The sequence below is a fragment of the Amblyomma americanum genome, chromosome 6 (assembly GCF_052857255.1).
Source record: "Amblyomma americanum isolate KBUSLIRL-KWMA chromosome 6, ASM5285725v1, whole genome shotgun sequence".
NCBI lineage: Eukaryota > Metazoa > Arthropoda > Arachnida > Ixodida > Ixodidae > Amblyomma > Amblyomma americanum.
This window is the reverse complement of record NC_135502.1, coordinates 42,365,739-42,387,539: the sequence shown is the minus strand read 5'-3', so window position 1 is coordinate 42,387,539 and position 21,801 is coordinate 42,365,739. Positions and strand designations below refer to the sequence as shown.

At 45.1% G+C, this 21,801-nt stretch overlaps 1 protein-coding gene across 1 annotated transcript; it reads right to left on the bottom strand.

The window, feature by feature from the left end:
- Positions 1–821: 821 nt before the first annotated feature.
- On the bottom strand, positions 822–21,690 carry LOC144136691 (NADH-ubiquinone oxidoreductase 49 kDa subunit-like). Its single transcript, XM_077669220.1, has 12 exons — positions 21,525–21,690; positions 21,026–21,129; positions 17,624–17,733; positions 15,090–15,291; positions 12,959–13,071; positions 11,093–11,331; positions 7,981–8,100; positions 5,351–5,480; positions 4,348–4,443; positions 2,115–2,198; positions 1,601–1,658; positions 822–1,006 (listed from the first exon to the last, which is right to left on the bottom strand). Exons 1-12 carry the CDS (start codon positions 21,614–21,616, stop codon positions 969–971), a joined length of 1,386 nt encoding a protein of 461 aa, XP_077525346.1. The 5' UTR covers positions 21,617–21,690; the 3' UTR covers positions 822–968.
- Between the last annotated feature and the right edge of the window lie 111 nt (positions 21,691–21,801).

The window sequence follows — 21,801 nt, the reverse complement described above, 5'->3', positions numbered from 1 at the left end:
GACCACATGTGCCAAACAAGACATTAAAAGAAATGTCTATGCCTGTCTGTGGCTTGTAAACCTCACCTGCAAATTGCACAGGAAAGCAGCAGGCTTTTTTTTTTTCTAGTAGTGTAAAGACTTGACTACACACAGATAGCTCAGAAACAGATTCTCCATATCCAGTGCCTGCGTTTTTATGGAGGAAAAACGCCAAGGCGCCCGTGTGCTGTGCGATGTCAGTGCATGTTAAAGATCCCCAGGTGGTCTAAATTATTCCGGAGCCCTCCACTACAGCACCTATTCTTCCTTTCTTCTTTCACTCCCTCCCTTATCCCTTCCCTTACGGCGCAGTTCAGGTGTCCAAAGATATACGAGACAGATACTGCGCCATTTCCTTTCCCCCCCAAAAAAACCAAACCAAACCAATATCCAGTGCTCCAAATGAGCACACTTTCCTCCTCATCCCTTTTAGTTGCCAGGATGCTACAACACTTCCCCTATAGGGCCGGAGTACCTACCCAGCAGCAGTGGAAATGCAAAAGGAAAGGGCACCTGTGATGTGCAATGCAGGTGCACATTAAAGATCCCCAGGTGGTTGAAATTACTCAGGAGACCTCCACTACGGCACCTCTTCCTTACTTTCTTCTTTCACTTTCTCCTTTATGTGCGGTGGCATTTCCTCTCCTCAAAAACCAATTTCCACCACACATGGCCCAGCACCAAATCCAGTGGCACTGGAGCCTTCAGAAAGGATGGGCATGGTCAAGCAAGGAAGGGGGCGCTTATCACTCTTCCATCGCTCTGGCTTCAGTATTCCTTCAGTGACACAAAAGACAGAGTTCAGAGACACCTCTTTATTGAAGCCTGCGATGCAGCAATTCAGAGCTACTATTTACATTATTTATTTGCCACGCAAACAGGCATTAAGGTGTCGACATTTCTAAAGAGCCGTTGATGCTTGTAGACTTAGATTACATCCTTGAACCCTAGCGGTCAACTTCTCCAAACACGATGTCCAGAGTACCTGAAAAAGTTGAAGTACAATATTAAAGCCTTACCTTTAGTTTCTAAACTTTCTTGTGCCACCTGGTCATTTAATGGCTTGTCTTGCGGTGGCAATCTACAAAAGTGCTCGCAGTCGAAATTTATCTAATTTTATGCTCTTCCCTCCTTAACGAAAGAATATGTGAGGATGTTGAACAATGAACACAACACTTTCCAGTCACTACAAATAAACTACCCCAAATTGGGGCCTCGTTACTTACATGGCTACATGCCCCTCGAAAGATATGGTGCCAGATGCTGAACCAACCACCAACTTACTGTTTTTGATGCTAACGTCATGAACATCACAAACAGCTTTGCAAAAGCGAGGTCAAAGGCACAATTTCACCTTGAAACTGTCAGGGTACAGTAACTACCATGTAGGCAGAGCATGAAGCTTTGAACGAATTATTTAATTTTGTGTAAAGCTCCACAGCAAACTGATCTTAAATTTATCCCTTCAACCATCCTCATCAGGTAATTAGCTCTGATAACACTGTGAGCTGGAACTGTATTACATTTGAGGTGCAGGGTCACAATTTGCTGCAGCACACATCACAGGGTAAGGGCTCACCTATGATGGCAACAATGTCCGCCAGCATGTGGTGCTTTCCAATAAAGTCCAAGGCAGACTACAAAGAAAAAAAGAAGTTACTGAGATTTCCCACAAAGACTTGCCTTCTGTTTAATACAAAAACCATGGCCACTTATTTTGAGACATGCAGTTTACCACTAGTCAGCAGAAATGCCCTTGCTGATTGCCAGCTCGAAAGTTCTCATTTCAAGGCCAGAAATTTTTGCAGGGCAAGAACGCTCGTTCTCCCCTTTCAAGACCCAGTGTGGTTCGAGGCTGCTGCAAGTGCTCCACTATACGTTTGTTAAGCAGACAGAAGACTTTTGGCAAAGGCTGTACATAACATTCTGGTCTCAATGAAGGTTTGATGTCAAACATTCCAAACATGCATCTCGTAAAGGTGTCCTGACAAAAAAAAATTTAGTGACTATTTTCCTAGCCTTGGCTGAGTCATCTAAACACTCATCACATACACCTGCATTCAGCAGCAGTCTGGTACAGGAAAGGTACTTACAAGGTGGGCAAAACCGGGGGCCTTGATCTTACATCGGTAGGGACGGCTGCTTCCATCCGAAATCATGTACAGACCAAACTCTCCCTGCAACATGGATGCACAAACCTCACTGCCTTGGACAACTACACGTTCAAAATGATCCAATCACTTGCTAACAACAGTCTGCTGCTTGACTGTACCTTACTATATGATTACAGTAAAAACCCAACTGTTACATTCTCAGGTGCTGCGTTTTCCTGGCTGCTATGCTTTCATGAGCCAGTCACGTCCAAGCTCCCACAGAAATGCATGCAATACAGATTCAGCTGTTAGGTCGCAATTGTGGCAGTGTTCCCGCATGCAACGTCGCGAAGGTGACTTGTGACAGCCTACGTTTAGCGCACGTGGAACGGAGACTGCACACCAGCCAAAGCGGGTGGCCGCCATTGTTTTCAGCGGCTTTCGGTATGATGCACCCAAGCCGATGTCAAGCATGCTTATGGGAGACGTGAATCTTCTGGCTATTGGTGCAGTTCCACCACCGCTGAAATGCAAGCGTGAAGGACCAAAGGTGCGAAAACGAAACTTTGCCATGCAAACGTCATGCGGGAAGTGCTGCACGAGATGCAGTTGCATGGGTTGGTTCCAAGGCATGCTTCTGTTATTTTTGTTTGACTTGTCACAGTGCCACATAAAAATGCAATTTCTAGGTTCCAATAGCTGAGGACTGTGCAGGATTAAAGCCATGAAAACAGTGCAGAAAAGCATACACATGCCCAAACTTCTTCCGCTTCACACGCCCCCCTCTTCGCTGCTGCCTCCCTTATCCCTTAAACTAATAGCTGCCCAGGCAGACGGAGAGCGACAGCAGAGCACCCAGGATATTCTGTGCATGAGAACACTCATGACAGCCACAAAGACCTGCAAATTCCAGCGAAGCATGTTGCCCTTAAGAAAAGTAAAAAACAGGGGGGGTGGTCCCACAAAAAATGTAACAGTGGAGTTCTACTGTATTCGACATGCTAAATCAGAGAGTGACCTCAGGGAAGAAAAATAGAGAGGTCTGCCTGATACTTGATATTGGCAGTTGGACAAATGGACAGAGAAGATCACAATGGCCGACCAATGAGGACAGGCACATACGCTCACAAGTACAGCCACAGTCAAAAGTTTATGGAACACAACACTAGTAGAAAGAATTTAATTCATTGTCGTAGTGCACAGCCTGGAATACAGCAACCTCAATAGGACTGTGTACTAAATAACACAGTGCACCCTTAAGCCAGTAACGTGCAGTACAGACTGTAAATATGTGAACAGCTTTCACTTTTGCTTGCAAGAGTGCATTAATTCCTCGCAGTATTTTTAAAATAGCATTCCCCAACTAATTTATTACAGTAGGATCGAAAAGTAATTTCTCAGAGATGCAGGAGACCTGTTGGAACATCACTCATGGCAAAAGCTAAGCGTACTGGCAAAATAGCCCAAAATTTCAGCAGGGCATACTGCTGCAATGCCACGTCACACAATAATCTTGAATTCTGTGACTGATTTATTTTTGCACTAAGTATATTTATGCACTAATAATATTTTTACTGAAAAATCTAACACTTCTATATTTTTGCAATGTACGGGCCAGTAATCACAAAATGCTTTAAGTTCGTAACTTTTGTTTAACATTTTCCATGCCAAGGAATTACTGGGTTAAGCCTCGAGTGATGTGCCTAACTGTTTGCAAAGAAATTAAAGTTAACAAAATTCGTGTCCCAAATCGTTTGCAGATGTGCACCTGCCATGTTTCTAGTGTCTACTTTCATTGTCAACTTGTATACCATCAAATATTATGCACCGGCTCTCTGGACACAGTGACATTTAAATAATGGTGACATTCGAAACCGATATCCAAACTTCAACTTTCAATTGGATGGGGCTTCGCCCAAACACCAAAACAGTACGATACAGCATTACATGCAAAATGCAGGGTGCCCGAGAAAACTTCAGCCAAGGTTTAAAAATATATACCAGAGCACTATGGGAGGACACAACCTAATGCAAGTTGTCAGCCACTCACTACAGCAACCCATAAGCATTGTATTGTTTAATAAACTGATTATTGTGTTTAATTAACCTCTTAGGCCATAAATTTAGGGCAGAACCTTCAATTAAAAGGTTGCAGAGTGTCCGAGAAAGTGTGTACTAATTCAGAAACTTCAACTCGCTGTCCTTGTATACTAGTTGGTCCTACGTGGCTAACCTTTGGTGCTTCGACAGCGGTGTATGTTACACCCGGAGGAACTTGGTAACCCTCGGTAAAAAGCTTGAAATGGTGAATTAGGGCTTCCATCGATGTCTGTGGGGGAGGGATGAAGAGAAAGAATGTAAGATCAAAGAAATGAGAAGGCAAAACATGGCAGAAAATACTCAAGCAAACAAAACAAACAATAGTAAACGCTGGTGCAAACTGTGACATCCCTGTTCCACAAATATAACTTCTAAGTGGTTGCGTACCAAAGTGTTGTGTGTCAGAAATCGAGTGGTGTAATGATGATGTCTTTTTGTCACTTATATATGTGAACATCCAGTGCATTATTATGCACGAACCGCATTTCTAGCAAACAAGCATGAGCAAAATAGAACAGCCTGATACAGTGCTTACTTGCATAATAAATGTGCCCATTACGCTAATGACTGCAATATGGTAGCATAAATTTTATCTGAATAATAAATGCGTCTCCGAAATTAGAAATGTTTTTCTTTAACAAAAATGTGTGTTCACTTTACAAGTAAACATGGCAATCGAAAGGCCTACAGACAAGTTCGAAAGTTGCATTTTACTGTACAGAGCTCCCTACGCAGAACTACATTCCTGCCCATTGTTTAACTGTTGTGTTCTTGTGCCTCTCTTGTCCCTTCCGCGCCGTCTTGACATCAACCACTGCAGCTACCTAAATGTCCATTCATAAGAGGCACTGAGATTTCTCCACCTTAAATCAATGAAAGGCACATGGGACACAGACGTGTGGAGTATATATGTATAACAGTAGTAATAAATCGTAAAAGCAGTGGCATTTATTTATTTTGCACTAGCTAACGTTAAACGAATCAAATGCACAAGCATAAGGCCCACTGGCATTGGTCAGGCACACGCCCCACCAAGCCTAAGAGTAGTGTATGGCCATGATTAACATGCCCACTGCATTGTTAACTTAGAGAACAATGACGGCACTGTTGGCATGCGAAAGTGGCCTGCCACAGACCTTCATTTCTTCCCTTGATGGGGGCACACATTTGTTATCATCCGTTTTGACTGGACCAGGTGGCATTTTGTTCAGGCACTGGTAGATAATACGCAGGCTCTGTCTCATCTCTTCCATTCGACACAAGTACCTGCATGAGAGGAAAGAAGGCATAATGAAAGATGCTTTGATTTTAATATTGCAAGGACGCCTGAAGCAAAGAACAGCATGAAAAAAAAAACCAAAAAAGCAGTTACAACGAGTCAGAAACGGCGGTCTTGCGCGTTGTCAACAACCTGGCTATGAAGCATCCCCCAAGCTGGCGCTCGCATTCTTCGGCGATTCTTGCAAAGTTATCGCAGTGCGCAAACAAGTAAACCCGCGACCAGTGCAAAAGAGATGAGCTTGATTAACCTAAGTGGAACGCAGCTTGCAATTCTTGTCGAACTAACGCGCAATTGGTGCCTGTATACAGATGCAGATATATATGTGAACAAAAGTAGCGACCGAGGTGCAGTCGTCGTCAAGGGCGCATTCCTGGAGGAGTTACGTACCGGTGCGGTTAATTCTGAACCCTGTACAATTGTCTGGAAGCATTCATTTAGCGAATACATGCACTGTTTGCTAAACTAGCAGCAGATATCGTAATCAGCAGCCACGGGACCCTGAGCATGTCTCGCAGCGCGGCTACGCGGGCGGCGCGAAGTGAAGACAGAGATGGGTATTGGTCGATAGAAAAAGCGAGGCATCATGTTGCAGTAATGTGTCAGCTACGGGCCACTGACACAGACGTCCGTCAAGCATCGGCGTCGGCGTGGCAAAGCGAAATACAGCGCAAAAACCGCGTTGGCATACGCGGTATGGCGACTGAGATCGGCCGAAGCGAGCCACTTGGTTTCAGGACTAAGTTCCTCGCTCGCTTGGCTTTTCTCAGCACATCGCAGTACCGACCAAGTTTGTCGGCCTATGATTTCGAAAGGCGCTGCTATGCACAGCAAGTGTACGAGAGCAGACGACGGAGCAATACACGCGTCACAACTTTTGGGGCCCATGTGACCAGGGTTGCTGCTCTTCCCCGACTGTGACGTCGCAGCACACCCCGGCGCTCAGAAACCGAAACCAAAATCGCTCAGTATAAATAATGCAATAATAAATTATTTACCGCACTTATATGAATTGCACAGCGTGTACCACGTGTCCTGGGGTAATGCGCAACGTTTGAAACAAAGAACACGCCAACCAAAAATTTGGTGTCTCCACCCCTTTAAAAGCAAGCAATGTACGAATGGAAAATCTAAAATCTTCTTAATGCAACAAGCACGAATATGTTTTTCTAAACACAAAGACATCCAACTGTACTTTTGCATGAAAATTAAAAATGTTGGTCTGACATAGCAGGCTTGCAAAACCCAAACCTGCTGTGGTAGCAAAAACAGAGGAGCATACTACAAAGCGCAATGACATACACTGAATCTTGAATTTTGTCATGGAGTGGGCCTCTACGCACACAAAATACCGTATTTACGCGCATAATTTGCGCCCTCGCATAATTTGCGCACCCTTAACTTATCACCCGGGTTTACAAAAAAAATAATTTTTACTCGCATATTTTACACACCGCACTGCGCTAGACCACCATCATGCACGCGGGCTCTACCCTATGGCTCTACCCAGTAGCACTTGGCTATTCCGCGTGTTTGTTCGGAAGGCTTTTTGAATCTTTTGTACACTGGGCGTTCATGGTGGTGTCAGAGGCCGCTGTGACAATCGCGGCGGCACCAGCGGCATCGCCACTCGGAACGGCCAGCAGCGCTTCCGGGGTGGATCGGCAGCTGATAGAAGAGCCAACACCGCTGTTTGTTTGGCTGATGCATGTGACTCGACTGCTGGCTACGCTTTTCTTGGTGGCTCTGGCGGCTTGTGTTTGGTTGTTCGGTCGTGCCTTGCGATGAGATATCACAACTATACAGCAAGTTTCAAACTGCTTGTCAGCGCCTTATCACGGAGCGGGGCGGCGAAGCCAGCGAGAATAACCGCGTGCACACAAGTTTACCCATAGACGACAATCGTTGTGTCGGCAAACTTGTGCGCATGTGGCTATTCTCGCTGGCTTCGCAGCTCCATGCCGTGATAAGGCGCCGACAAGCAGTTTGGTCGACGCTCGCGTGGTACTGTTAAAGAATTGTGGGGTGTGATAATTGATTTATAGATTCGCGCTTGCTATCCCGGACGAAGTTGCGAAAGCAAACTTACGGAATTCGGAACTACCGAACAATTTGCTGGGCCGCAAGTGATGACGCTGTTTTAGCGTCTTATTCAGCTTCATGCATGCACCTTCATGCCATCCCGCAAGAGGGGGGTGGGGTGCGCGGCGTTTCATTTAGAGTGAACTTTTTTTCGGGGGGCAGCCAGCGTGGGGTGCGGGTCCGGGTGCTGACGTATACGCAGCAACATACACTATAACTATGTTGCGCGTTGTGACCTTTCTAGAGTTTTTTAAGTCGCGCTCGCGAAATCCCCGCGTAATTTGCGCACCTCCTTCTTCGAGCCCTAATTTCTGAATAAAAAATGCGCAAATTATGCGTGTAAATACAGTAATCTATGCACACAATTTCAGCCCCTCCTCAGGCGATGTGAAGGAAGGCCCTCACCTGTCGTAACAGTCACCCTTTAGGCCGACAGGCACCTCAAAGTCGAAATCTTCATAGGAGTCATAAGGCTGGGTCTTTCTTAGGTCCCATTTGATGCCCGAGCCACGAAGCATGACACCACTGGCAAGAGAAACAAACAAACAAAAAAGGACAGCTAAACAATCACTCAGAGCTGAGCTATCTAACATGGTAAAAACATCAAATGACTTCCAATGATACAGCACCATGTAGAACCAAGGCTCTCCTAAAACAGGTGGTAGGGACACTCAAATATCTGCTTCATTTTGCTTTGGCACAGTACTACTTCTAGTAGCTGGCATCACACAGTTTATCAATCGGCTCACATGATACAGCTGAAATGATTAAAGGTTATGATACCACTAAACCAGTTTCAATGCAAAAGGGAACAGTGCCAGCTGAGTACACAGGAGAAAGTTCTAGCAGATGACGATTATGATGATGATAATAATAATAATTTATTCACAAGTCTACAAATACAATTACAGAAATCAGGCTCGCTGAAGCCTGTCAGTCAACAGCAAGATTCGGCCGCAAAATTGACTATTTGTAGGGATAGAAAAGAAAGAAAACACTAAAGAAACCAAACAGATTGTGAACAATACAAGGCACAAAACAGGTAGAAACCAAAAAGTTTCACAATGGCACAGAAATGAAGCTATGCAACATAATTATTCTAAATACAATTTCTTCAGGTTTATACGAATATCACATATAGACTTACAGGAATTAATATCTGGGGGAAGAGCTTTAACTATATCTGGCACATAATAAGCTCGAGTATATTTGTAAAATCTGGTACGTGTGTGAGCAATTGAAAATGCGGGCACATGACATAAAGGCCAGGGAAGCACAGTGGGGACTATAAATGTATCGCTCCAGAAATGTTTGAGTAACACTGTATGAACAAAACGGAATCAAAAATTGGGCACCTCTAGCATCTGAAAATGGTTCACATTTTGTCGAGTACACACGCGGTGACACTTTCGAACATGCATTTTTAACAACCTATTTAGACGTTAATGCGATACTAGAACAATGAACAAATGTTGATTCCATGCCTGAGTACACTGTAGGCTAATGAATGAACCAATAGTTTCCTGACCAAAATAGGTAAAAACATTTTAATACGATACAACAGACGACTTTAAGAAGTTTTGCACATACAAAGGATAAGTGAAAAGAAAAAAGAAGACCAGAATCAAACCAAATTCCCAAATACTTTACTGAATCCGAAAAATGTACTGGACGGCAAGAGCAGTTCATACATCGAGATGTGTGCAAATAAAGGGAGTAAGAAAGTGAGACACTCCTGAGTGGGCTGTGGAAGCAAACTAACCTTGATTTAGAATTTAATTTATATCAACTGAATTCATATCAAAACCAGTCCATTAATTTTCTGATATTACTGAATAATAATAATTGAATAATAACAATAATAGTAATAATACATAAAGCACTGAGGGCATGCACATGGCAACAAACAGCTGTAAATCGTGACACCACTAAGCTAGCTAAGCATCCATTAATGCTTTGCATTTTACAGGGCCAATATAGTCTGACAAGTACAGTAGAACCCCGCTGTTACGTTCCTCACTGCTGCGTTTTCTCGGCTGCTACGTCGTTTTCATCCGGTCCCGGCATAGCTTCCATAGGATCCAATGTGTAAGGAACCCCGTTGTTACACAGTAGCTGTGAAAACGTTTCCGCATGACACGTCGCAACTTAGCACCCCAAACACGCCTGGGCTGAAGTAGGCAACGCGCTGCAACAGCCATTTTGACTTTTGGCGAGTTTTGGCCGGGCTTGGCCGAGCTTGGCTATGGAACTGGCTGCAAGAAGCCGCACGCCAGTTCGTGAGGCCGCCACTAGGTGGCCATTCGTGAAAAATGCTCTCACTTTTACGGTCGCCGCATGGTTGTTGAACGGGTCGACTCCTCTTCTATCATGCTATCGTCATTGTGCATTAAAGGGACACTGAGGAGAAGTCTATCATTTTTTTTTTGTTAGCAAAATCTGATACTTCGGCATTTCATGGCTTTGTTGCCGCTTGTCCGGGAGCGAAAGATGCATTTATTTCAAAGAAATTTGGATTCGAAGTTGAGAAAGTTTTTTCCGCCGCTCTGATTCAAACTCGAGAACTCTTATGACGTCACAGAACGGAGTGACGTGATACGTGACGTAAACGCAGACTCCGTGATTTCTGGCGGGTAGCGGTGCGGTGCGCAACCTTCCTTTGCCAGCCTCAGAGATTAGTGACATCCATGAAGTAAGGAAAATTCCTCCAGGGTGCCGCCTCTTGTCCTAGGAAGTCATCACGCTTGTACTTGCGAGATTGGCCTGTGGCGGCGACACCTGTATTTTGGTTCTTGCTATTTTCTACATTACAAGAGCTTTGTTTTCAGTAAGAGTGGCATTTTTGTGATCAGAAGCTGCTATTCTATCGATACAAGCCAACTTCAATTTCTCCTCAGTGTCCCTTTAAGCCTCGTGAACGTCGAACTTGTGCTTAGACGGCGTTGCGCGAGCGGAAGGCACTTTCCCTTGAGGAAAAGCTGGACGCATTAAATGCAGTCGACAGGCAGCCAGCGCGGGAGAGAGTCGACATTGCCAAGGACCTTGGTCTCCCACCCTCGACGCTTAACAGCATCATCTCGAAGCGTGCCGAGATAGAGGGGAATGCCGCGCTCTTCGGCCCGAAAGCAAAGCAGGCTCGTGGCAAAAACGGCAAGCCACCATACTGGACTTTTTAAAGTCCTAAGCGCACTCTGTGGAAATAAATTGTCTATAGTCGAAACTGCACATTTTCATTCATTTTCGGAGCTTTCCTCACTGTTGCGTTTTCCCGGCTGTTACGTTTTTTTCCCCGGTCCGGTGAAAAACGTATGAATGGGGTTCCACTGTACTGTGCTGTGCAAGTACTGATGAGGCCACAAGTTTGCTGGGCTTCTCATGTCCTCCAAATCATGAAACTAATAAATGCTGTTAGTATTCAGTGGTCACATAGGTTATTTACTTCAATTAAGAATGCCACTGAGATCCTTTCTAGTATCTATATGCTAGTTAACCATATGCTTTCTTACTCTAGGCATACCTGCAGCCCCAGTCGAGCGCATTCTCTGCTGTGATGACCCCAATGTCGATAGTTCGCTGCCTCCAAATACGATTGGCAGTGAGTAGATCTTCAACTTCATCCAGCCGCTGACCGAACTTTGTGGCCCAGTCATAGATGTCGTCCATGAGGCCTAATGGCATGTCCTGCGAAACACCCCCTGGCCGCACGTATGCTGCGTGCATGCGGGCACCGCTCACACGCTCGTAGAACTCCATCAGCTGCACAAACAAGGTAAGCCCAGGAGTTAGCAACTCAAATAAGAGGAAAAAAGTATAAACAAATAATAAAAGAAAGCATAGTCAACCTTGCCTAATGGTCCCTCCAGTCACGGTGCCCCTGTATTAAGTGCAAATTTTTTTATGCCGGCTTGAGTTACTGCTGGGACATAATGTGGCACAAACCGCATGGAAAGTCAATAGACTCCCTTAAAAACAACAAACTTGAAGGAACCATGAAAATGTGTTTGTCTTAGAAGTTCATCCTAACAGAGCTGCTTCAAAGTTTAAACATTTTTGGAGATGCATAGCATGCTCACATATCTTTTTTGGAGCACCTCTGATGAGATGAACTTCTGATAAGACAAACACATTTTTGCAGCCCCTTCGGGTTAGTTTTAAATGAAGTCTACTGTATTGCTATACTATTCATTGATTAAAACAGTGAATAAACTGGCATTTCAGCAAGAGCATAACTGCAAATACAGCATTTTTTGCCCTATGCATGAAGTGAGCTGAAGACTGAGGGCATAAAACAAGCTTACAGTATTCTACTTGAAAATGACATTAATCTAGTTTTCTTTTTTTCACCGGCACTCTTTCTCTCTCTTCCACAGTCACTGGTATGTGTTTTTTTCTGATATTTTGCTTTCCCTCTCGTCCCGTTAGGTAGCTGCGTGTTTCCCCCGTGCCAACTGCATTGCAGCTGTTAACTCTACAAGGTGCACCACGTGACTTTCATCTGCCCATGCAATGATAATAGGACGCCGATATATGGCCAACTCTGCGCCGACCCCTAATGCGTGTTGCGACACCACGCCAGTTGAAAACTCAATGTCCAAATTTTAAGCCCCCCAAGTCAGAGTGGGCACACTCTGTGCCTATACGTGCCTTTCAGTCTGCTGGAGGCAACGAGAGGCACGCGACAAGCATGCTATGCTGAAATCAGACCATGTTAGATCTCTGCACCAAGGGCAGGCTAGCGAGAAGGTGCCCCGCCTTCTCCCGAATTGGCCAGAAGGCTTCGCCTTAAGAAAGTGTGCCCTGCAAGGCAGCTTCCCCGCACTTTTGTGCAAAGGTAAGCAGAGCTATTTGTGGGGGTGTAATGCGTACAGTGAAAGCTCGTTAATTCGACACTGATTACACTGCAAGAAATTGTCCAATTATCCGAATATCGAATGAAAAACAAAACAAAACAAAATATGCCCCAGCATGGCGTACCTTTATTTGTCAAAGAAGTTTGTAATCATCACCCTTTTTCGGGCGAATTTTTTCATGCAGACTATTTCCTTACCCTTCACAGTGTAATGTATGAGATGGAGCACAGGTGCATTAGTAAATCACCATCATCACCATCATCCCAGCAACGACCACCACACGACAAAACCCCCTCACTGATCCACAATTAATCCTGTCCTACGTCAGCTGCGGCCACCGTACACCTGCAAGCTTCCTTACCTCATACAACCACTAGACTCTCTTTTGCCCACTGCAATATCCGACCTTACTAGGGATCTACTTTGTTTACCCTAGGAGCAATCGCCGACCTTGTCCCCCCATTACCTGCCCCGCCCAGGTCTCTGAGTAAATATAAGGCTTCAATTCCAAGCTGTCACAGCTTGCAACTTGCCTTTTCTCGCTCCTCGAAAAGCCAGAAGAATGGAGTCAGGCCACCAATGTCCAGGCAGTGTGTTCCAATAGCCATGATGTGGTTGAGAATCCTTGTTATTTCGCCAAAGAGGACTGCAGTGAGAAAAATGTGCGACTGTCATCATACAGCTGCGCCATCAGTGTGCACGGTTTGGAGAAAAATGTGCATGTCATACTGACGCTACTACAAAAATACTGTTCAAAAGAAACCACAAATCCTTGTCCAGATTTTGGTCAACAAGAAGGAAAGCTGTGCTATTTGCTGCAAGCTCAGGTATGATATGGAAGTTAAAGCGAATTTTACTTTACCCTCTAATGCGAAAGCCCTGAGGGTAAAATAAATGAAATGAAAGCAGGACAACGGTTGGCCTGATGAAAAGATAAAAATGAAGCTGCACTAAAATTTGAAAACTGACCGATACAGAAGGCTTCAGATTATCATTTCCTCATTTTATAAATGCACACAATTGCTGGATAAGATGCCAGTTAACGCAGCATTGTCTCTATCTTTTTGTAAGGCTAACTCGTAATTGTCATTTACATACTGCAGTGTACCCAAGCATATTTTGGTATTTATATTACAATCTACTGCTGTGTGTACAAGCCAGCTACCATGTAGAATGTAGAAGAAAAGTACTTGCACTTTGTTAATAAGCCTGAAAGCTTAACTGAGCACAACATGAGCTCTACTCCTTTTTAGAACAAAACAAGAAAATGCTACAAGTGCCCATTACCTTGAATGATGTGTCATATGGTAGATACGAGAAGTATTATGGTGATGCTCAAAAGGGGCAGACTGTTGCTATTTACAACACGAAAGGATCAGTGTACATTCACACGGGCCAGCCCATGTAAACCCTAATAATTCATCTTCTCTCAAATGCACCCTGAAACGATCTCAAAGGTCATATTCTAGTGTGAAAGACCTATAGCGATGGTCTATGCGGGTATTCGAGTCAAATTTAAAAGCTCTGCATAGAGCCTACAATTTACAAATAATTTTTAAAAATTGCTGCTCACAGTAGATTGCAACCGATTAGGGTGATACCTCACCACGCGTCCCCTACCCCTATGACGTCAGTGGGAAGCCTGGGCGAGCCCACTGACATTATGGAATGCGCTCAGGGAGCATGGACGAGTAGGCAGGATGGGGCACGGAAGGTTGCAGTACCGGCCTGTTTCCTTTATTTTTTTTTTATGGTGCATCTGCATGTAAGAGTTCAGATGGGTGAGGAGGAGAATCATTTTTAATTGCCAATATCTTCGGTGTTAACAAAGCTAGCTTAAAAATTTCTGCGGTGCAATGACAAGTGATGGAATATTGATACCTCCTGCACTTTTCCTAACCTCAGTAAGTACCATTTCATGATCCTTTTAAAGTTTCCAAAGATGATACAACTTTTGTGTCATATTTGTTTTGCATTTCTCCACAAAACACAGCCCAGCTAGCTTCATGCTCCTCCAATATTCTATGATAATATGACAAGAATAACTGTAATATACCTGACTGCCTAGAGCAATTGTCAATGTAAATTGTTAGCAGTACGCACACCTGCATTACCATCCATTGCACAAAAATTTTTCTGCATTATGCCGATGTTACAGCTACCTCCTCAATGAGAACACTCAGAACTGTATTCTTTCATGACAACTGTTATCATGTGCCATGCCGCCATATCAACTAAGTACCATCAATCATGTGTCAGTCACATACCATGCGAAGTTTTTGCTGCACAGGTGGTGGCGAGATTGATATGAAAAAAAAAAAGGAACACTAACTCTCACTCATACTGGAATTCTCAGTCCTACTATGGGGAAGGGAAAGGAAGCAGAGAGAAAGAGTCGCCACAATGGAGAGCTCCGGATTAATTCCAGCCTTTAGGGGTTCTTAAAAATGCACTGACATCGCACAGCGCATGGGCATTTGTACATTTTGATCCCACCAAATCGTGGCCACTGTGGCAAAGAATTCAAATTCTCGACTACATTTGGCTCAGCAACTGAATGCCATTCCACTGGCCCACTGTGGCAGGTGGGCTGTATAGACCACAGACTTGACGCCACCATACACTAAACACCACCCGCTGGTTGACAGTTCTGTCCACACATGCCTCGTATGTACTTGGCGCGCTTGGGGATGTCTATGTTGAGGAGCTTTTCGACGGCAAGTGAGTAGCACTGTTCGTTGGCCATCATGGAGACGTAGTCCAGGCGGTCCATGTAGGGCAGTGCCTGTGTGTATGTCTTGTACTCCATCAGCTTCTCGGTGCCACGGTGTAGAAGGCCAATGTGCGGGTCTGCTCGCACCACAGTCTGCAAGAGAAAGACAGAGGAATATGAGAAGGGAAAACTTAAACACACCTTCGTCAAGATGCTGATCTGCACACACGCATGGCAGAAAAGCAGCTAACACCTAAAAGGGCCCCTGAAGTTTTAGCCCCGAGGCTTTGAAAAGCAAAAGACTGAGAGGTATTGGACCTCTCTTCATTCTTCCGCAAAAATTTGATTCAGCTTATGTAGCTCCAGAGACACTGCCGATTCAAATTGACCCTCTGCCTTTCTTCTCCCAAGTCATACCCTGAAGTGGGCCAGAAAAAAAAAAAGAAAATATTAAAGGCCAGTACTACGCTCCGCACTGGCACGGTCTATCTGTTCTGCTTGGTGTGCTTACTCCCCCTCCTGCACGAGACTACTCAAAGAATGCATTTAATGCTGCAAGATGCTGATGATATTGACAGTCACTGGCAGCAATGCAAACTGCACCGGTCTTTCTACCTCGCAACCGTGAATACATTAAGTACCATGTTTGCTAAAAGTAACCAAGCAACGTGGTTTATTTCTTATTCATGTAGTGGAGCACTTATAGTACCCCTTAAGCTCTAAATCTGTGTAAGGTAAGGTCAACCCTTGCCCTCACTTTCGGAAAAATTAAATGTTGTGTACTGCTGACAATGAATTCAAGTTTGCTGTCACCAGCTTGCGTAACATCTTTCATGCAGCTTTAGATCTCTTAAAGGACAACTGTGCCGCTTTTTGATGATTCCATGATATTCAAAGATGCAAATCTATATAGACTGTAGATAAAGCATGCAAAGTTTTTTTGCACAAGCGTTTAAAATGGTGACGTAAGCAACAATTAAATTTCAGGCTTCTCTTCACAGCACCGGAGAAGCACAGAGATACTTGGTGTGACGTCACGGACAGTAAGATTCCAAATTTCTTCTACCGTCAACCACACCCTGCAGTCAGCCGCTGAATTCTGCCAAACAAGGCTCGGTGGTCTTTACCTTCAGTGGAATTGATTTGTTTCCTTCGAAGCAAGCGTTTATGCATTGGACATGTACCGGTACTATAGATGATGTCATCATGTGCCCCTCACTTAGTGCTCTGTGCTGAGGAGAAGCTTGAAGGCCATCATGTTTTTAATCAATTATTATGTCACCATTCTAAATGCTAGCTCAGAAGGGCTTCGCATGCTTTACCGGCAAGTTTCAAACATTAGACCCCTTTAAGACCGCCAAAATCTACAACCTTTGCAGTTGCCCATTAAAGGGGCCAGGAAATTATAATTACTAAGGTTAGAAAAAGCCCATGAGTGATCAGTATTCCATTGCTCACTGCACCACAAATTTTTTAAGCAAGCTTCATTAACGCCGCAGAGAGCGGCAATTAAAAATGATGCTTCGACCCCCCTTCCCCAACTCATACACACAGTGCACTAGAGAACAAATAATAAAGAAAACAGATCAGGACTGCACCCCACCATGCCCCATCCTGCCCAGGTCCCTTGGGCATGCCCAATGAGAAGGCTCGCCCAGATACCCCACTCTCTGTGAAAGGGGGCTAAGAATGCGCGGTGAGGTGTCCCCCTATATGGTTGCAAGCAGCGATCTTGAAAAATTATTTTTAAACTACAGGGTCTACACAGAGCTTTTAAATTTGATTTGAATAGTCACAAAGACAACATTTACAGGTCTGTTACATTAAAATGACCATCAAAATCATTTCAGGGTTCCTTCTATTGCAGCCAGTGTAATGTGTACTATCGTGCTCAATATAACTTGCAAAGCCTGGCAGCGCGGCCGCAACGCTTTCCAGACACACGGTGGTGTCAACAAGTGGCGCGTTTGAAAACGAAGTGGAAAGGATTCCACTGCTCCAGCAGTCAACTTTGTCTGCCGCATTGTCTACTCAACACGCAATCTCAAAGCTTAAAGCCTGGCCCGCATGGAGCGTTTTTGCACGTGAAATCCCGCCGTGTGTTGAACGCACGTGGCTGTGTGGCAAAACTTTCACCATCACGGGCTCAACCAGCCCATGATAGGAAACAAGATCACCTGCAACATGCGCTTTGCACTGTCACACAGACAACGTAGGCGTCGGTGATGCAATAAAGTCTGGCCCGCATGGAGCGCTTTGGTACTGCCAAGAGCAGACAACGCAGGGGAGAAGACTGAGTGCTGGAACTGCAAAACCCTTTCCCTTCCGTTTCCAAGTGCTTCGCTTATTGGCCCCACTCTGCTTTCGATAAGTGCCACTGCCATGCTGCCGGGCACCGCAAGTCATATTGAGCGTGATAGTACCTGAAGGATAACACACCAACGAGGCTACAGAGAGCGCCTGCTGAGTACTCAGTGCTACCTACCTCCCCTTCCAGTTCCAATACAAGTCGTAGCACTCCGTGCGCAGCGGGGTGTTGAGGCCCAAAATTGATTTGCATGTTTCGAACCTGTTTCTCAGTCCTTTCAAAGTACTCTGAAATATGTGTGAAGCAGATGGCATCAGAAAGAATTGCCCGTTCTTGCCGAGATAGCAAAAGGAAAGAAAGATAACCTGATTTTGCTGCATGCAGTTAATGCAAAAGCAATTTTACAACATACTCATGTGATCGTTATCATCATCATAGGGTTATGATGATGATAAGGGCCTCTCCGTTAACGCTTCCTTGGGCCAGCTGCTGCCCCTTTATCCCCAAAAACTTCCTAATCTCACCCACCCGCCAGCTGCTCTGATGCCCCCAGCTACGCTTGCCCTCTCTTGAAATTGTTTACTCTGTTACCTAAAGGAACCATCAGTTATCTTGACGTTGCATTACGCGCCCTGCCCATGCCCATTTCTTCTTGTTGATTTCGACCTTAGCATAACAGGGGGTCATCCACAAGTTAACCCTGATGTCATGAAAATCAGTTTATTCCTGGCAACGAGGCGGCCTACGAGTTAGTCCGAGCTCTCTATTTCCGGGTAACTGTGGAGCTGCCCGACTGCTGGAACACGGACGAGTGCCTGTAAAATTATACGGAGATTGTAGAAAATTATAGGTTACAGAGGAGACTGGTGCCACCACTGGATAAAAGTCTAAACAATAGGGAGGCAATCGCAAGGCGGCGCCTCCAAGTTGAGAACTTCGTAAACCTGGTCTGGGCATATCATGTTCAGAAAGATGAGAGACAAAACGATAATTGCAAGCACTGTGGGGCGAGAGGGATCCTCGACCACATAATCTGGGAATGCGCTAGCTCCCCTGGGCTGGGGGGGCCTCCTTTGAGGGCCATTTGCTGCTTCGTTCTTGAGTTGTATACGATAGGATATCATTAACTCGCATTTCCTCCCCGACTCACTCTGCTCTCTTCCAGACTCTTAAAATTACACTAGTCATTTTCCTCTCCATAGCTCACTGCCCTGTCCTCGACTTGAGTTCAACCCATTTCACTAATCTCCACTTTTCTGCCCCGTAGGTTATTAAGATAGAGCAATTATGTACACTTTCCTCTTGAGGGATAAAGGCAAACTGCTATTCACCACCTGAGCGTGCCTGCCGAATGCCCTCCACCCCATTCTTATTCTCCAAGTTATTTCACTCTCATGTTCTGAATCGGCAGACACTATCTGCCCAGTGATACCCGCACATGTGATATATAATTATTCCGGCTGCGACATATGGTTACACCTACAAAGTGCATACAAGCAGGCAAGAATAAAATGAATTAGCATTGAAAAAGGGTGAGGTGCACCAAATTCAACAGCAGCAAAAGACGCAGTGCTCTAGCCCTTCCTGCTCCAAACAGCAGACAGCCTCTGAGCATGATCGATGTGGCACAGCGCTCATATTCAAAACAATGTTTGCTTCCAAAAAGAGTAATAATGAGCACTGATCAACGTTATATTGTACGGCTTCAGTGTCAACTGACATGTCGACACTGAAAGTTCTGTCATCACAGCAATGTACTAACAGTGCATGCTACCATGTATGTTCAGTGACATTCTCAAGCGAATGATTGTCATGTGATGCCCCTGTACAAGTAGACCCCCCATAAATAGCAAACGGGCTCCTATTTCGACCCGGCTCGGGTCAATATTACAACCAGTTCAGGCAAACAGGTCATGGCAGTTCCCAGATTGGCCTTAACTCGGTTACACTGGCCTCTAGTTATGACGGGCCGGTCGTGGATTTCTACGCTGTCGTGCCGGACAGGTACGGATACTGTACGAGTAGTAAATACGTGGCAAACAATGTTTTGTATCTGGAAGCGCGGGTGCCGTCTCTTACTGCAAGGTTTCGCCTTTTGACAGTACAAACGTTTTTAAAGTTTTGCGACTCGGACCAGCATGCATCCGCGTTGATCTTCCTAAGGCAGCGAGCGGAGTTCTTGGGTGTCGGATGGTCTCGCCTTCAAACTCCCCAAATCTGTTTCGTTGAATCTTTGCTGGGCCCACTGAATGTGCGAATACCTGAAATTGTTCCGGTGCGGTCCATCCCTGCAAATGTGTCTATCATCTACGATGATATTTATCCACGTAATGCAAAATTACTGCCTTTCTCATGGTTAAATGGTATGTTGCAGGATTATTTGTCGACCTTCAGCTCACATGTTGTAATTGCGACTGATGGCTCAGTGTGTGCAGAAAAGGCAGGTGTAGGTATTTACTCCCAGTCCCTTGACTGGTCTTTTTCTCTCCGTCTCCAAGATTTCACTCCTATCTATCTGGCTGAGTTTCTAGCAGTGGTTCTCGCTTTGCGAAAGGTACCAATTTCTTTATCAGCAGTAATAATAATTACAGACTCGTTATCTTTATGCACTTCCCTCTCGGCGTCCACTGAATCGCAGCTCTTTCGCATTCTAAAATTCCTGATCCCTCCACACATCACATTAATTCGATTTCTTTGGGTTCCTGGGCACAGGGGTCTTCTATTAAATGAATCAGCTGATGCTTTAGCGAAGGCAGCCCTGAGTGGACCGATTGTTGACCCGCTTCCAAAAACTGCTTACATCACGGCGGCACGCTTCCGACGGTACACCGTAATGAACGAACTGGGTGCATCAGCGCTTACTTCCTTGGACGACTTCCAGCACCTACTGTTCCCATGGAGAAGCTCAGTCTGGCGATCGCGCAATCTTGAAGTTTCCTTCACGAGGCTTCGCTGCCGAGTACCGCAACTAAATTTTTACCTATACAGGCCTGGTCTGGCGATCTCCCCATTGTGTCCGTATTGTGCGGAGCCGGAAACAATAGAGCACTTTCTTCTTTTTTGCCGTCGTTACTCATCGATTAGGAGGCGACTATTAGAAGTTCCAATACAGAATCTCAGTTTGCGCCTGTCTTCTGTGGTTGTTCTGTCTCTTGGCGCTTCTATGCTTGGCCATACCAATGGGAATGTTTGCTCTGCCGTTCAAAATTATCTACTGGAATCAAAACGACTACCTTCATGATCTTTCGTCCTGCCCCTGCCATTATCAGCTTCTGTATTTCGGTTTTTACAACCACTTATAGTAATCCCTACCCCTTCTTTGCCTAAATTTTAGTTTGTATGCCCCCCTAACCTCCTGCAACCTCCTCGGCTACGAAAACTGTGCGATCCAAATTTTGGTAGGTCATCCCATGCTTGCCACATGCAACTGGTCATTTAAATAGCCACCGCCTGGTTATGGCCAATCCCCCTTGTGGGTATGTGCCATTGTGTGAGGTCAACAACAACAACAACAACAATAGTGCTTATCACGGCCATGAACATGGGCAAGGTGACAACAAAATTCACTGCTAAACTTACCGTTTGGCGGAATTTCAGTCATTTGTGCAGAGATTTCATCAGGAACGAAGACCATTCCTCTCATATCCTTGACAAACTCCAAATCGGGAGAGTACCTCGAACCCCTGCACAGTGATGAAGCAGAGTAATTTGACGCACAAGGTTCATTATGAGGTCATTGCAAGCAATGACTACTGTACTGAAGGTCGATCTTGTAGCACAGTGAAGTAACTACTCATATGATCGCGGTTCAGGACAGTACGACCTAATAAGCAGATTTACCACTCTGATGTGACGACAAACTTTCTTCGGGGTGCATAAGATCAACGAGCCTTGTACGAAGGTACCTAGGAAATCAAACAAAATGCATATCCATAAAGCAATAACATGTTTGCATTCAGTCTAGGAGAGCTGAGGCACATGCCGATACTGGGTGACCACCGTAACGCATTGACGCGATCGTCGTCCACATCGCGACGCGAACACACTGCTACTGCGGGAACTGGACTGGGCACCTCACCTCGCGAAAAACAGTGAACCGCCATATTTTGGCACAGCAGCTGGTAGTTTAGACTGGAGAACTCTTGCAGCTGCGGTTAACACAGACGCCATCGTCGTAACCTTGCTGCGACGAAGACGGACAGCGGAGATCAAGAGAGCCGGCCACTGTGGAGCCGGCACCAGTACAAGAGAAATCGCACAAGAATCGGTTTCAGCGCATAGATAAGAAAAACAAAACCATTTCTTATAAACATATTACAGCAGTGATACACTTAAATGTACTACTATATTTTGAT

Bases quoted from the DNA above. Each gene is read 5' to 3' on its own strand.
- LOC144136691 (XM_077669220.1), bottom strand. From the start codon at position 21,616: ATGGCGTCTGTGTTAACCGCAGCTGCAAGAGTTCTCCAGTCTAAACTA. The intron at 4,444-5,350 runs GTCTGTGGCAGG...CCTCCCCCACAG, and splicing joins CATCAAGGGAAGAAATGAAG to ACATCGATGGAAGCCCTAAT. The intron at 1,659-2,114 runs GTAAGTACCTTT...TTTTCTTTGTAG, and splicing joins CCCCCGGTTTTGCCCACCTT to TCTGCCTTGGACTTTATTGG.